This window comes from Theropithecus gelada, chromosome 12 (genome assembly GCF_003255815.1).
Source record: "Theropithecus gelada isolate Dixy chromosome 12, Tgel_1.0, whole genome shotgun sequence".
Classification (NCBI taxonomy): Eukaryota; Metazoa; Chordata; class Mammalia; order Primates; family Cercopithecidae; genus Theropithecus; species Theropithecus gelada.
In genome coordinates this window covers 19941879-19959301 of record NC_037680.1, presented here as the reverse complement: position 1 = coordinate 19959301, position 17423 = coordinate 19941879, and the positions used below count along the sequence as shown (strand labels likewise).

Genomic DNA, 17423 nt, shown 5'->3' with positions numbered 1-17423 from the left:
ATCTAGTTATTTTCCCAGATACTCTCAATTTCTCAGTTTCTATTTTCTTATGTAATTGATCTTTCTTTGCTATACATACTGGTTTCTATACATACTGCTTGCATAGGTGAGCAATAACTTTAATTTTTTTCTTCCACTCTTGATTTCTTTCACCTTATAAGCTAAAAAGCAGGAGGACAATACAGAAAAAAAGTATATAGATTAGTCATTGTTGCATTTAATAAGGATTTAATAGATATATTGAATTTAACTAAATTTAAATAAGGCAAGAAGTTATTATTCTGACCAGCAATGTGCCACTAGTATAATGAAAAACATACTCTTCTCTAGAAGCTTCCTCTTCAACAGAGGAATGCCTAGCTGTAAGCAAACACTGTAGATGACAATCACTTATAAGATATGAATGGTTTTGATTATTTCAAGTGTAAAATTATTTACACAACTGTATTTTTGTCCCTCAGATTGTTTGACATTTTGTAGTAATTATAAATTGTATGTTCGGCACAATCTAAATGGACTGGACCATGAAAAATGGCCTTCATCTATGTATTGCATCATTCCTTCTCACCCAAAATAGGATCAATGTCTTTCATTTACTAACTGCACTGTCTAATTTGCCTACATTGGCATGACCCTTAGTAAATTCATAGAACAGGAAGAACCGTGATACTCTCAAACTTTCCTGACATTTGTACATATATAGAAAAGAAATGAGACATTCATTGTCATTTTTTGGTGGGGGGAGGCATCCTTGACTTTTTTACTTAACTCAAAATATGATTTATATATGATTTTTCCTCTTTACTTAAGATAAGCAAGATTTTACTATGTAGATCTAATTTAACATATTTTCCCAGGATTCAGGGCAAATATTCTAGTCTTTAAATACATTTAGAGAATATCACCTACGAAAAGAACTTGCTGTTTCCTAAATGAAATTCAGTCAGTTTCCAATTTTGAGAGTGATCGGAGAACATTCTACTTTTCCCCATTATAAGGATCACTGAGCTTATAATAATCATTATCTGTCCTATTTATCTGCTTCAGTGAAGTAATACTTCCACTGCTAGGGAAAAAAGATGCAGGAACATATCGACTATTTTATTACCAAGGATAGAATTAAAATGAAAATGGTGACAAAGGCTCAGCATTAACACAAATACAATAATAATAGCCCATTTTCTGGTGAATAATAACATGATGTTCATGAAAAAAATAATACATTTTAAAAATACATGACATTCAGTACTATAAAATTGAAATGTATCTTTCACAAATTAAAGAAACAAAGGTTACAAATACTATTTGACGTTATCTAATCCTCCAAGTAGGAAATTAATAAAAGTTTTAGCACCAGTTTTATTACGAGTAAGCATTCATTATGCACACAAAATTCCAAACTGGTTATTGGACATTTAAGCAGAATATTTTAGAAATACATTTTAGATTGCTTTGGTTTTAAATGTTGTTGTTATATGGGATTAGGAAGAAACAAACCGAAGCTGAAACGTATGCAATATGAAGGAGCAATAGTGAATATTTTAAAAATTAAATTTAAAAAATTACAGCATGAGGGAGACAAGCTTAGAGTTAATGGCAAGGCCTGGGTTCAAATCCTAAACATATGATTTATTAATTGCATGATGTACCCTTCATCATTGGCATAGTTTTATTTCAGATTCATGAGTCTTAGCTATTAATGTGTTATTGGACATTATTGGCAAGTTATTTAACCTCTCTGTACTTGCTTTTTCAAACTGGAGATCATGTGTCTAAATCACAGGATCTCGCAAATGTTGAGTTTAATCACCATTTAACACAATGTAGGTTTTTCTTTAAGTTGAAAATATATAATTCACATTTATGAAGTAATCTAATCTATATTTTATCAGTAAAATACAATTATTAATTTTTAGGTATATTAAAAAACAATGACAACAAAACTCATTTACAATAAACACTTTTTGGGTCATGTGTTAGGTTTTGTTTGGATAATGAGATCTGGGATTATATCATGAAGCATTAAATAAAAATGGTTTTGTGATTATGACTTTGTAAATATAAGTGTGCAGTTATATCTTTTTTTTTTTTTTTGAGCAGCAGCAAAATTTATTGCAAAGAGCAAAAGAACAAAGCTTCCCCAGCGTGGAAGGGGACCTGAGCGGGTTACCCAAGTATATCATTTTTATTAGTACTTTACAGGTGTTAGTCTCAATGTGTGCGGAGACTTGCAGGAACAGTTCTCCATCTGAGACTCCTTCTCACACATACCAATTATAAATTCTTATACTAGCTCAAATTTTACGTCCTCTACATTAATAGTTAACACCATAAGGATTCAGCATTTAAAGCTTGTATGGTTATTTATTTATTTATTCATTAATTGTTTCCTAACCCTGTCTTACCTACTCACCTAGGTTATAAAATATTTAAGGAACAGTGTTTCATTTATTTCTTTGTGCCAACTATACAGTCTAGCTAAGTCTTTTATAACAATATTGATAATTATAATAATAATAGCTAACTTGATTATCATTGTGTTTCATGAGATATCAATTTTTCATATCAATGAGAAAAATTGTTAGCAACCCAGTTTTACAGATGAGGAACCTAAGATAGAGAAATACTAAGTAAATTGCTCAAGATCTAACAGCCAGGGGATAATCATTCTGTTATCTGAATGGAAGTCTGAAGCCAAAGCTTTTGTCTTACTCACTACACTCTACAGGCAGAAGACATTCAATGCACATATATTCCTCTTGGAATTGTTGCATCTTATCACCAGATGGCAGTAGAGAGTCATGTTTTATTGACATTCTCCTTGGACAAACTTCCTTACCTTCCTGGAGTTTATAGTCTAAGAGGAGGAACAAACTAAATTAACAATTAGGATAAATACAAACATTGTTATGATAGATAGATTTTGAATATAAGAGTATAGTAAATGTATTTTAAAAAGTAGCAGGGTGTGGTACTAAAAACAAAACAAAACAAACCTTGGAATTAGCTAAGTTTAATTCTTCCCTCATGTCACTCACTAGCCATGTTACCTGAGGCAAATTACTAACTTGGAGGGGTTTTATTTCCACATTTGCAGATCGAAACAGCTACAAGTAAGGAAAGAATAAATCAGAGACAAGATTGGGCAGGGGTCAGATCATGCTCACACTCAAATAATATCCCTACAAAGAAATATAGTTTTTTCCTCTGGGATAAATGGTTCCAATGATGTTAAACATAAGTGTGCATTAAAATTAATGGAGGGCTTATTAAAACACATATTGGTGGGTGTCACCCAGAGATTCTGATTCGGTAGGTCTTGGGTGGGGTTTGACATTTTGCATCTTTAACAAATTCCCAGGGGACATGATGCTGACTTAAGAGCCATTCCTCTAAGAAAAGGAAAAAAACATTTAAAAAGAATATGGTCAAAGGAGTAAAAAGAACAGATTTGCATGATAGAAATTTGTAAAGGATTGATTGGAGAGACAGGATTGAAGTGTATATGTGTGTGTATGTATATGTATGTATAGAATATATATGTATGTGTGTGTATATATATGTTACACACACACCCCCACAGAGAGATAGAGAGAGAGATTATAGAAATTAACTCATATGCTTATGGAGGACAAGAAGTTCCACAATCTACTGTAGGTGAACAGGAGAACCAGGAAAACCAGTGGTGTAACTCAATCCAAATCTTAAAGCCTAAAAACCAGGAAGGGTAGGTGGGTAATGGTATAAGTCCAGTTCCAGGAGTTCACAGGTTCGGGAACCAGGAGTGCCAATGATGGAGTGTGGGATAAGATATATATCCTAGCTCAAACAGGAAACAAACTTGCCTTTCCTCTACCTTTTTATTCTATTTAGGCCTTCGACAGATTGGATGATGCTTCCCTGTACTGGCAAGGGCAGGAACTTTTTAACCCAGTATACTAATGCAAATACTCATCTCTTCCAGAAATACACCCAGAAATAATTATTTGCCAGCTATCTAGACATTCTCTAGACTAATCAAGTTTACATATAAAGATAACCATCACAGGAAGTTACTTCAGTAGATCAGGAGGTGGCTGATGTCAAAATCTGGTAGATGCTCGTAGGTGAAACGGTCTCTGTTGAGATATACTTAGAGGTGAAATCATTAAAAAGTAGCGACAGAGATTTGAGTGGGGAACCTGGGGAAAGGAGGAATAATATGGGATGGCTTTAAGAGAGGGGGTCAGCAAATGTATTCTGTGAAAGGCCAAATAATATTAATGAATATTTTAGGACTTGTGGGCCGTGTGTTCTCTGTTGCAGTTACCCTGCTGCAGTTGTAATGTGAAAGCAGTCATATGGGAAATGAGTAAGTGTGGCTGTGTGCCAATAAAACTTAATTTCTAGACACCAAAATTTGAATTTCATACAAGTTTTATGTGCCATGAAATAGTATTCTTCATTTGAGTTTTTTTCCAACCGTATAAACAAGTTGCTCACTAGCCAGTATTAGCCTTTAGGCCATCATTTGCAGACACTTGATTTAAAGGATTAGCTGAAAAATTAAACTTTGGAATGTGCTGAATTTGAGATACTTCTGGGATACAGTTGAATATTTAGGGCTAAAAAGGAAGGAAGGTTTGGGCTAAAACTAGAACTTTCGTAGTTATTCAATTGTAGATTGAAGGCAAAATGTAGGTAAGATTTCTTGCCTAGACTAGCTCGGTCAGGGAGACCCTAACCCAGCAGTGTTAGAGGAATTAAAGACACACACACAGGAATACAGAGGTGTGAAGTGGGAAATCGGGGGTCTCACAACCTTCAGAGCTGAAAGCCCTGAACAGAGACTTACCCACGTATTTATTAACAGCAAGCCAGTCATTAGTATTGTTTCTATAGATATTAGATTAAATAAAAGTATCCCTTATGGAAAATAAAGGGATGGGCTGAAATAAAGGGATGGGCTCTGGCTAGTTATCTGCAGCAGGAGCATGTTCTTAAGGCACAGATTGCTCATGCTATTGTTTGTGGTTTAAGAACGCCTTTAAGCGGTTTTCCGCTCTGGGTGGGCCAGGTGTTCCTTGCCCTCATTCCGGTAAACCCACAACCTTCCAGCGTGGGCGCTATGGCCATCATGAACACGTCACTGTGCTGCAGAGGTTTCGTTTATGGCTAGTTTTGGGGACAGTTTATGGCCAGATTTTGGGGGGCCTGTTCTCAACAATTTCTTAGGAGTATTACAGAAAATAGAAAAGGGCAAGGATAGAGCCTTGGAGAACTCCAACACTAAAAAGGAGGGGAAAGAAGAATGCGCGGAAAAAGGGCACCAACAGATTTCAGGACAAAAAGGGAAAGCTTGTGCATGCGTGCACACACACGCACACACGAAGGGAAAAGTTTCAAGCTAACACTAGCCAACAGTATTTGCTTTTGTAGAAAAGCCAATAAAAATAAAGACATAAATGTATTCATTGGATTTGGCAACCTGAAAGAAGGTCAGTGATAATTTTAGTGAGAGCAATTTCGGTGAGTTTGTTTGCATATGTCCTCGTGATCCTAAATATGTCTGGCATTAGATATTAGTATAACTTTCAACTCTTTTTACTACAAAATATAATTTACTAAATAGGACTATATTGTTCAGTCAAACAGTAAATTCTAAAAAAATACCTTCATAGCAGCCAGCTTAGTCTAGAGCCAGATTGCTTGGGTTCAAATTCCAAATTCATCATATCCTGACTTCTAGTGCATTAGTATTAGTTTGTTTCTCTACGTTAGTATTTGTTTGTTTGCCTGTTTGTAAATCTGTAACATGGAATTGTTATAAAGATTAAAGGCATTAGTCTCTCTCTCTTTTTTGTTGTTGTTGAGATGGAATCTCACTCTGTCTCCCAGGCTGGAGTGCAGTGGCACCATCTTGGCTTACTGCAACCTCCGCCTCCCGGGTTCAAGTGATTCTCCAGCCTCAGCCTCCTAAGTAGCTTGGACTACAGGCACATGCCACCATGTCCAGCTAATTTCTGTAGTTTTAGTAGAGATGAGGTTTTCCTATGTTGGCCAGACTGATATTGAACTCCTGATCTCAGATGATGTGCCCTCCTCAGTTTCCCAAAGTGCTAGGATTACACGCGTGAACCACTGCACCCAGTCACATTAGTCTCTTTTAAGCAGTTAGAACATACCTGGCAAGCACTAAGCACTTTATAAGTGTTTGTTAAGTAAATTAAATAGATTAGATTCGAGAGAGAGAGAGAGAGAGAGAGAGAGAGAGATGCACAATTCTCTTATGTTGTTTTACACATTGACACCAAACTCTCCTCCCCCGCCCTGTAAGGGAGTTGTTTGTAAGCATGGAAAAAGTGAAATGTAACTCTTCTTTTGTATACTTCTTTCTCTACCACCCATCTGCCATGTCATTCTTCTCTGTGTGCCCGCTCAGCCCAAAGGTGTTTTCTTCGTCACCACTCCAGGTGCGGGGTTAAATTTTCTCATAAACCCAGCAAGAATCTACCACCCCGGGTTTTTCTGTTTTGTGTTTCTTTTCTTAGCTGCTCTAATTGGAATTAAAAAAATCAAGAATGTGATTGTTACTTTAATTATAGTGTTGCAAACCCTTTGTCTGTTAGACTTTCACCAATTGTAAGATGTTTTTTTCTTTTTGTAGAAACTTATTTTTCATGTAAACAGAACTTGGTTTAAAGGAGTCTTAAGCATTTGTTGATAAAAGTAGTACTATTTTTGCAAAAACATTTTAGTTTACTTTCAACGTCAGGCTACTGACTCATCTGCTCCTTTTAAATTTTATTTTGAAAACCATAGCAACTGGTAAATATACAAACTGATTTAGATAATAATGTGACATCCTTTAAAAAAAGAATCAAAACCCAGAAAAAGAGAGAATGAGTAAGACATTGAGAGGTTTCTCCATAGTACAATAATAATTCTATTAAATATAGTTATACAAATTATACTCTAATTCAGTCTCCATTTTGCATCCCTGTTTTATAAGACGTCCATGAATTGGCCCATGAATGAATGAGTGAATGAATCAGAATGAATTGTTTCATGTAGAGAGGCTGTGTATTGTAGTGTAGTGGTTAAAACCTGGACTCTGGAACCTGAATCTTTCTGTTCTCCTTTTAATATTTGTGTGATCTTGACTTAATCTTTTTTACCTTCTCAAAGTTAAGTTTAGCCTTTGCAAGATGAAGGCAATTTATTTTCATAAACAAAGGTGACCATTGAGAGAAATAAACAAAATAATGCTTATAAAACACTTGGCACATTTTCTAGCATAATATGATAAAATAAATTACTATTTCTTTAACTTTTAAAATCTTTTTTTTTTTAAATCCCACTGTCCATTATAGGAACATTGCAAGCTGTTTCTCAAAAAGTAAGTTTAACATCGAAATGATTTAAGTGCCTCCAATTGCATCAGAAAAACATTTCTATAGAAAATTAAACTTTTCTTGACAACATCTATAAGAAAACAAGATAATCTTATTTCACAATAAAAAAAAAGTTATATTTTAAGAATATTAGTGATACTCCCTTACTAATTCGCTCCTTAGAGGACAAAGTATCACTTATAATACCTGAAGGATGAGAGATTTCATATTGTACTATTAATATTTTCAGTTAGAATTATGTGGAATATTTTTCACATGATTAATAAAAGGTTTTTTTTTTTTCTTCTTTCTTTTTTTTTTTGTCAAAAAGAAATACCCTGAAAGACATGTTTCAGCATGGTGGAGGTGAATCTCAAATATTTGCAGGTTGCTTAAATTATTTGCTTCCACAATTCACTGTGTTATGATCTAGGCCAGTCCCGGTGGCTGACACTGGTAATCCCAGCACTTTGGGAGGCCGAAGCAGGCAAATCATTTGAGCTCACAAGTTCAAGACCAGCCTGGGCAACATAATGAAACCCTGTCTTTTCAGAAAAAAATAAAATCTAACTAGACTGGATAAAGACAATGTGGTATATATACACCATGGAATACTATGTAGCCATAAAAATGAATGATATTATGCTCTCTGCAGGGACATGGATGGAGCTGGAAGCCATTATTCTCAGCAAACTAAAGCAGGAACAGAAAACTAAACACCACATATTCTCATTTATAAATGGGAGCTGAATGTTGAGAACACATGGACACATGGTGGGGAACAACACACACTGGGGCCTGCCGAGTGGTGGGGATAGGGGAGAGAGAGCATCAGGAAGAATCACTAATGGATACTGGGCTTAAAACCTAGGTGATGGGTTGATCTGTGAAGCAAACCACCATGACACATGTTTACCTGTGTAACAAACCTGCACATCCTGCACATGTACCCTGGAACTTAAACAGTAAAAGAAAGATCTAACTACTTGTCATATAAATTAAATTGCTCTTTCTCTTTCCTCTCTCTCTCTCTCTAAATATAAAATATATATTATATGTAAAATAATACATATTATATATATTTTTAGCAGAGTTGATAACATGTAGGATAGAGGTTACACACGTACATACATACATACATACATAATACATTGTATTATTCTCCCCACTGTTTACTCGTATCTAGTGTCTCTTTATTTCATATATACTATCGGTATGAGATTTATTTGATCTAACATGTATCCTATTTTAAAATTCAGAATCCCTAGTTCTATTCCAAAATCAGGGCTTCTCAATATATGCACTTCACACATTTTGGGCCAGATAATTCTTTGTTAGTTGTGGGCTAGATAGTTCTCAGCTACACTTCCTGTGAATTATACAATGTTTATTAGATCCTTCACCTCTTTTCACTAAGATGCCAACAGTACTCCAAGTCATAACAACCAAAAATGTCTCAATTTATTTCCAAATGTTTCTTGGGAGGTAAAATCACCACCATCACCACTGACTGAGAACCACTGTCCTAGATGGTTTTTTAAAATACTGTGAATACAGAATCATTGTAAAAATAGGAACTTCCCTGACATGTTTTTTTTTTTCTTTCAAAGCATATAACAAGTGACATTAACAGAGAATAAATTAAGATACCAGAAAGACATGCCATCTCTTTAGAACGACTGAAAGTTAGTTGGTATTTTAAGACACATTTCCCCTATAAATGTAACATTATATTACATATATATTTTTGTCTTTTTACACCAAAACCTGCATACAGATGGAAATTTTTTTTGTGTTTTTTAAAAATTCTCTCTGTAGAGATACCTATAAAAGATAAGATAAAATTTTTAGACATCCTATATTCTACTTTATAGAGTACAGCATAAAATTAATTCATAAAGTATGACATAATTTGAGGAAAGCAGCTCCCTCATAAATAGTGTATATTTTTAAATTAGGAATTCACTTAAATTCTTCAATGTGAAATGTTAAACTTATCACTTAAAGATGTTTGTCATAGGGAAAATAGGATTTGAGATTAGTGTTTCATTGCAAAGCACTTCTGAAAATTCCTTTCTTTAAAACTATTAAGTCCTTTCCTAAGGGAAAATTACTAATAAACATTATTTTATTACAATAGTAATTGTTTTCGTGCACATAAGGTTCATTAATAGGATGAATATTAGTTACTATCAAAAATGACTACATGGGAGGGAGAAAAATCTTTCTCTACCTAACAAATTGGACCCTGGCATTCTGCTTTGAGCATGGTTTTATTAGGTAAACAGCTCTACATATTTTATACTGCATCAACATTTATGTGTATTTTGAACTTATTGGAAAAACTAGTTGTTTGGATTTAAAATGGTTTTTTCTTTCCCCCTGGTGATAAATGGACTATAATTAAATACAGTTTGAATCATATGTGAAATTATATTTAACGATATTATTTTTCTTCCCAGAGCGCACATCAGTCTTGGGTGATTGCACAATTAACATGTTTCTCCTATAAAGTATTGTAGTTGTGCATTATTTAATCTTTTCACCTGCAGCTATGATGTGCTCTAGAAGATTAACTTCCTAGATTTTTAGATTGCTGCAGTTTTAGAATATATACCCATATACATTTATGTACATGAATATGAATCCAAATGTCCCTACCTCTAACACAAGAATAGATACCATAAAAATTTTAGGAAAAAAACAATGTGTGTGTGTGTGTATGTGTATATATATACACATATACATATATACTAAGACATATATATATATATATGTCTTAGTTCTTGCCAGCATATCACTTCTCTAGCTCAGAGAGTGACAAACTACAACCCTCAGGCTAAATTCAGCCCTCTGTTTTGTAAATAAAGTTTTATTTTCACACAGTCACACCTCTTCATTCACCTATTGTTTTATGGCTGCTTTTGTGTTACAGTAGCAGAGTTGAATAATTACTATGGAAAACATAAAGCTTGCAAAAGTCCAAATATCTACCATCTGGCCTTTAATAGAAAAACCTTGCCAACCACTGGTTTAGCTAGAAAGTCCAACACATACTAATACAAAATATATGAACAAATGTCACTAACTAGAAAATAGGACAGCAAGCAATGAATTGTCTAATTGCCTTGTAAAAGCAATAATTACAACCAATATTTCATGATGAAATAAATCAGCATTAGCTGGCTTCATTAGAAAATGTTTCATGGCAGAAAAATGAATTGAGCTGGGACATCAAGGAAGGTTAATGTAAAGATACTGATGATGAAATTCTAGGGGAAGAAAAGTACATCATGTGGAGGTGGAAAAGAATAAACTATAGGTATTCAGGGAATGATGAGAAATACCTTTTAGTGTGTACACAATGTGTATGCAGAAGGAAAGTGGTAGATGAGGCTTGGAAGATAGATTTGTGTTTTAGAAAGAGAGGTGGGTATATCTGGGACAGTATCACGACGTACCAGTTACATAGCCATAGCAGTCATTCAAAGGTGAGGAAATGAATTTGGAAATCCGTTGGAAGAGTAGAGGTAAAAAGAAAGGAAACACATATTAGACAAAATCTGTACAATACTTGAGAAATGATTAAATATGGCAGTGAAAAAGAAATAAAATGCTTTGGAGTACAAATTTTGTGTGTTTGGAAGGTTGATGACTTCTGTTTTGTTTTTTGTTTACTTGCTTTTAGAGACAGTCTTGCTCTGTGGGTCAGGCTGGAGTGCAGTGGTATGATCATAGCTTACTGCAGCCTTAAAATCCTGGGCTCAAGGGATCCTCTTATCTTGGCCTCCCAAAGCACAGGGATTACAGATGTGAGTCACCACACCTGGCCTTGATCACTTCTTTAACAAAAGTAAACAGAGAGTGGATCAGAATAAAGATCTGGAGGGTAAATGGTAGTAGCAGGGAAACCAGTCTGACTAGTGCTGAGGAGTCTTAAGGGGAAATATTAATAGTAGGAGATAAGGCTGAGACTTTGTGAGGTAGACTGTGGGAAGTCATTCTTTTTTTTTTTTCCAGTAGAGATGGGGCCTACCTGTCTTGCCCAGGCTGGTCTCTATCTGCTGGACTTAAGCAATCCTCCCGCTTCAGCCTCCCAAAGTTCTGGGATTATTGGTATGCCTATCCCTAAATTTCTAAACCAGATATGATCAAGTATGTGTTCTAAAAAGATAACTCTATGTAATGCAGGGAGTCTAGATATCAAAGATTCGTTAGGAGTTTCATGTAACAATCTATGAGGAAATGGAGAAAACCTAAATTGAGCCGGTGACCATAGAATGGAAGAGAATTGAGTACTGGGTTAGTGTATAGAAACTTAAGCACCTTGGGGTAAGAACTCGTCCATTATTATATCTCTGCTTTTTTTTTCACAGTGTTTTAAACAACTAGGTGCTTCACAATGTTTTATTCAATGCATAAATAAAAGGTGGGGGGTATTACAGGTGTATCTCTAAGGTTTTATATTTTGTCAGTTTGAGTTTAGACAATATGAATTATTTGGTGAATCCAGTCTGCCCAGCTGTATTTATATTTCATCTGTTAAGATTTGTTATAGCATTCCATTGATCAATGGCTTTTCCATCTTTTGGATACAAATAGATGAAATAGGCTTGGCTTTGGTAGAAGTTTGCAGCCTCTGCAATCCTACTGGATTTTGCAGTAGTGTCTCTTATAAAATAGCTACTTACTATCTAATTATAATAGATATGTCTTATAAGGCTTTGTGGGCCATGTGGTCTTTATTGAAGCTGTTCAATTCTGCTATTGTAGTATGATAACAACCATGGCTAATATGTAAACCAATGCACATGGTTATGTTTCAATAAAACTTTATTTACAAAAACAGTCAGTGGACCAGATTTGTTTCATGAGTTACTGTCTGCTAATCCCTGCTTTCTATAAAAATGTGAGTATTATGAACAGTATTTTTAAATTTGATAATTGGAATAGGTAGCTGTGTTCAAGCACTTGTTTGGAAAGAAACTTTGAAATAATATTGTTGAATCCTTTAAAGTGAGAAGAGATGAAAATGAAAAGTAAGAATTCTTGGTGGATTTTTCATTCTGTGAAGCACAAAATATTGTGAATTACACATTACAGCGTTATTAATAAGACATTGGGCTACAAAGTCAATGCAATTTTTTATTTTAGTATGTACATAGAAACTTAGTATCTTTGCTTTTAAAAAGTATTTTTTTTTTCATAATTATAGGGTGTTGAGAAGAGTTGGTATGATTCTGGCCTAAAAATAATGATGCTCAAAGTGAAATTCAAGTACCTACCATTAGACTGTTATGGATTATGCTTTTTAATTTTCCCGAGAAATAGCATTTCCTATGCTAGTGTTTTTGAACAAACTTCTTTTTCCTTCTGCTCTTCCCTTTTACTCCTCTTTCTTTTTTCTTTTCTCCTTCCTCATTTTACTTTATTTTATTTTTTCAGATATGGGGGAATTTGGGTTTTCTCTTTCTATCTACCTGACTGGGTAACCTTGACTTGATATATGACACTTAACACTGCCTCTTACTCACTCCTCCTCCTGTCCTACAACACCTTTCTGCCTTTCCTTCCCACCTACTTTCTTGCTTCTCTAACTTGTGATTCCTTAGGGACTTCAATTATTATAACAGAAAATCGAAAGATAACAAAGAACAAAAAAATAACTACTTACTCTGTGTGATAAAGGAATTGTGCTAGAAAGGAATCTCTAGAACAATAGCTTCTACTCTTTTCTAATATCTTTTGTTCTTAATTTTCTTAGGAGAATGAGTTGTTTGTGAGTCTCTTATTTTCCTTTATTTATTTATTTATTTATTTATTTATTTATTGTTTTTAACAAATACAAAGACACTATTACTTTTATCATCTTGATGTGAGGAATGTTAAAAATTGCCAAAAACTGCATTGAATATTTATCAAATCAGTTCATGTCTTATATCCTCTACATTTTTATTATCTCTTTGATTTGTATTCTTTGTGTTTTAAAACCCCACAGGACTGCTATTTACTTCTGTAAGGGGGAGGAAATTTCTTTTCTCTATCCATCTCAGGTTCATGGCTGAGGTCTATAACGAAAGACAGATTAACAAGAAAAGTACACAAAGTTAATACACGTATTATATGACACAAGAGCCTTCTGAGGAAATAAAGACCTGAAGAAATGGTTAAAATCTGGGTAGTTTTATGCTAGGAGGTATTATCTAATGGTAATAAACTGGGGACAAATTAGCAAGGCCTGTTTGTTCAGATACTTTTCTGTGTCCCTGTGTCTTCAGACATAAGGATGTTCCTTTCCTCGGGGCTTAGGAAGGGCACCTCTACATGAGAGTTTGTAATCTGCTTCAGGGGAGGTCAGAAAATCCTTTCTAGTTTTCATGACCTGTTTCAGGAAAGAGGAGTGGAGGGAAGTCACAGAGACCTTCCTGCTTCTGTCATTTTCCAGTGGGCAAAGGTGGCATATTTGGGGCATGTGTCAACCCTATCACTACTTCGAGCAAGGGGACATGGTTGGAAGATACCACTCATGAGTTGAAAGCTAACATTTTCTTGATGGGGCTGCGAGAATCACTCGTTTCTGCCTTCAATTCAGTAGCCTAGTTCTAATGACTTTTTTTCTACTAGATAGGCTCTATAAAAATAAGATTAAAGATATTAGATAAATTACAATCTTATCTAAAAGACACGATGACAGAACAAGAAACATAAAATTCAAAATGTCTCAAGACATTCGATGCCATCACAGAATGACATTAAGCTGCAAAATTTAATATTCTGTCCTCAATTTGAAAAATCATAACTTATTTATACAAGGGAATTGAGTAAGTATGTACAAGTGGAGCGATCCTTAGCCATGGAATTAGCTAATACAGAAAAAGTAACAAAGAAGTAGATGACTTAATCATGCAGACAGACAGACATTTCTTCACATAGACCTCATCTGAAGAAGAGTACGCATTTGAAGGAAAGGTATATATGTAACAGCAGTTTCCTAGGAAGCATTTAAAAGCGGTGTGCCAAGGCAAGAACTGTAACCTCCGCCTCCCGGGTTCAAGCGATTCTCCTGCCTCAGCCTACTGAGTAGCTGGGACTAGAGGTGTGTGTCACCACGCTCAGCTAATTTTTTGTATTTTTAGTAGAGATGGGTTTTCATGGTGTTAGCCAGGATGGTCTTGATCTCCTGACCTCATGATCTGCCTGCCTTGGCCTCCCAAAGTGATGGGATGAGAGGCGTGAGCCACTGCACCCGGCCACTACCTCTAAGCAATAGGATGCATGCCATTTGTCTGAGAGAGAATTGATGGAGTTTTCTTAGTTATCTTTGAAATAATGTTTTTATTAATATAATTCCTGTGTATGATTGTCTATTATTGTCATATTAATCACCCTACTAATGGGTTCTATGTAGGAAACTGTACTTTGAATCATTAGGTGAATAACCCCTGTCAACCTCACAGGTTCCCTAATACATTCTTCCTTCTTCACTGTTCATATTTCACTGTGTAATTACAGCTCCCAATCCTTGTGCAGCTAATGACGGCAAAGGCCCCTGCTCTCACATGTGTCTAATCAATCACAATAGGAGTGCTGCATGTGCATGCCCCCACTTGATGAAGCTTTCTTCAGACAAGAAGACCTGCTATGGTAAATTTCTTATAGTTCTAATCAAAAATAAAAATAAAATTGAATTATCTCAAATTATATTAGCATTCAGATTTTACTCATATTAAAATAGAGGAAGTTTTTTTTCTGTTTTCAAAAATATTTTAGGTGGTGGTGCTATTTCTAGCCACTATTGATGATTCATCTGCTCTGGGGAAAACTGGCAAATTCTTTAAATATGTGACATGTTATACTTCGTTATTTATTACCTTACTCCTTTTTCTTCTTCCTACTTTCTTATTTGATACGTTAGCAGAATTTATTTCCGCAAAACAGGAAGATTTTTAAGTGAAAGTGCATTATCAGAAAATGATAATGTAGGTAACCTGCATAACAAAGAGGTGCTTAACAGCTTTAATCTGCTCTTCTAAAGTCATTCTAGCATCATTTGGTAGAGAATTATCAACCCGAAAGGGGAAAAAGTGAAGTAAAATATATAACTTGGAAAAATTTGTAAAAAAAAAAAAAAAACCCACACATTTAAACAATGCATTTGAACTAAAAAAGATAAATTTTGTGAATAAAAATTTTTGCTTTCTGTTAATAATTGTATTTATTTGCAAAACATTACTTAATTTTAAGTACAGAAAAAAATATCAAAATTTAAGTCAGGCATTTAGGTACATGTAGCGTTAATTTACATAATAATAACATATCTCAACACCAATAAACTAAGACAACAAAAAAAAAATAGAATATCTGTAACTACTATTTATATTTGCTCTGATATTTTACAAATGTAGTGCAAGGAAGGCGTCTATGGAAGTAAAAGTGATATAATGGCTCACAATGTTAGTTACCACAGATTTACAAAAAATTACACTAAAAGCATGCTTTAAATTATTTGAGCCCTAATTTTTATAGGAAAAATATATATGAGATTTCTAATAGCATGTTTAGTTTTATCTTATTCAAAGACAGTATAGAAAAACTGTTCTTGGAGTCCCTCAAAATCTTGCCATGGAATACAATATTGTAATTATGTAGAAAGTACAAATATGGTATTTGACACTTGGAGTTTATGTAGTTTAGCAACTTTGAAATTCTAAGGTCACTGAGAATTGATTACTGAGAATATCTGGGCATTTCTAGCCAAAGAAAAATGATGATGTAAGGCTTCTCACTCATTTTACATTTGTTTCTATTAAATACCTTAATTTAAAATAGATAAATTGTTACTTCATTGTTTCCATCAAGTATTGATTATGATGTTCAGGAATTAACATGTATTAAATCAAGTAATATTTTAGAATGTCTAGACTATTTCAAGCTTGCCAACTTCATAAGAGAAAAACAATTTCTATTTCTTTTTTAGAAATGAAAAAATTTCTTCTTTATGCAAGACGTTCTGAAATCAGAGGAGTGGATATTGACAATCCATATTTTAACTTTATCACGGCATTTACAGTTCCTGATATTGATGATGTTACTGTGATAGACTTCGATGCATCTGAGGAACGTTTATATTGGACAGATATTAAAACACAAACCATTAAACGAGCTTTTATTAATGGAACTGGGTTAGAAACTGTTATTTCAAGAGGTAAAAGATTTGTACATGTTATAACTTTAAAAATGTTTGTTATTCAATTTGTAATAATCACAAGTCTTTTATATTATTTCTCTATTACTCAACTCTATGCTGTTAATTGAAAGTTAGAATTGAATAGATATTTAATAATATGCTACATCCTTACAATTGTAGAATGTTATAATTAAATTGCACAGAGCAGACTGATAATTGGAAATTTACATTCATGTGAAGAAAAACTTCAGAACAGATCACCTTAAAATTTAGATTTCTCGGCTGGGCATGGCGGCTCATGGCGGTAATCTCAGCACTTTGAGAGGCCGAGTCAGGAGTTTGAGACTAGCCTGAAGCAACATGGTGAAACCCTGTCTCTACTAAAAATACAAAATTAGTCGAACGTGGTGGCACACACCTGCAATCCCAGGTACTTGGGAGAGTGAGGCAGGAGAATCACTCGAACCCGGGAGGTGGAGGTTGCAGTGAACCAAGATCATACCATTGGACTCCAGCATGGCCAAGAAGAGCAAACCTCCATCCCTCCAAAAAGTAAAAAAATAAAAATTAAAAAAAATTTACATGTCTAAATAAACAGACTTAAAGCCTCTTTCTTGCTGATGGAGGAAGAGTTACATTTGCATAGATAAAATATAGGATATTAGGAGGGACTGGCTTATCTTTTTTTTTTTGAAACAGAATCTCACTTTGTCACCCAGGCTACAGTGCAGTGGCACGATCTCGGCTCACTGCAACCTCCACCTCCCAGGTTCAAGCAATTCTCTGCCTCAGCCTCCCAAGTAGCTGGGATTACAGGCACCCACCACCACACATGGCTATTTTTTTTTTTTTTTTTTTTTTTT

The 17423-nt window shown here is 34.5% G+C and overlaps 1 protein-coding gene across 1 annotated transcript in view; it reads left to right on the top strand.

The window, feature by feature from the left end:
- The window catches only part of LRP1B (LDL receptor related protein 1B), a 1963100-nt gene that overhangs the window by 1304722 nt on the left and 640955 nt on the right, over window positions 1-17423 (top strand). The window contains exons 28-29 of the mRNA XM_025404289.1: window positions 14886-15017; window positions 16351-16578. Coding sequence (XP_025260074.1) covers window positions 14886-15017; window positions 16351-16578 — 360 coding nt within the window. The remainder of the gene's footprint in view (window positions 1-14885; window positions 15018-16350; window positions 16579-17423) is intronic.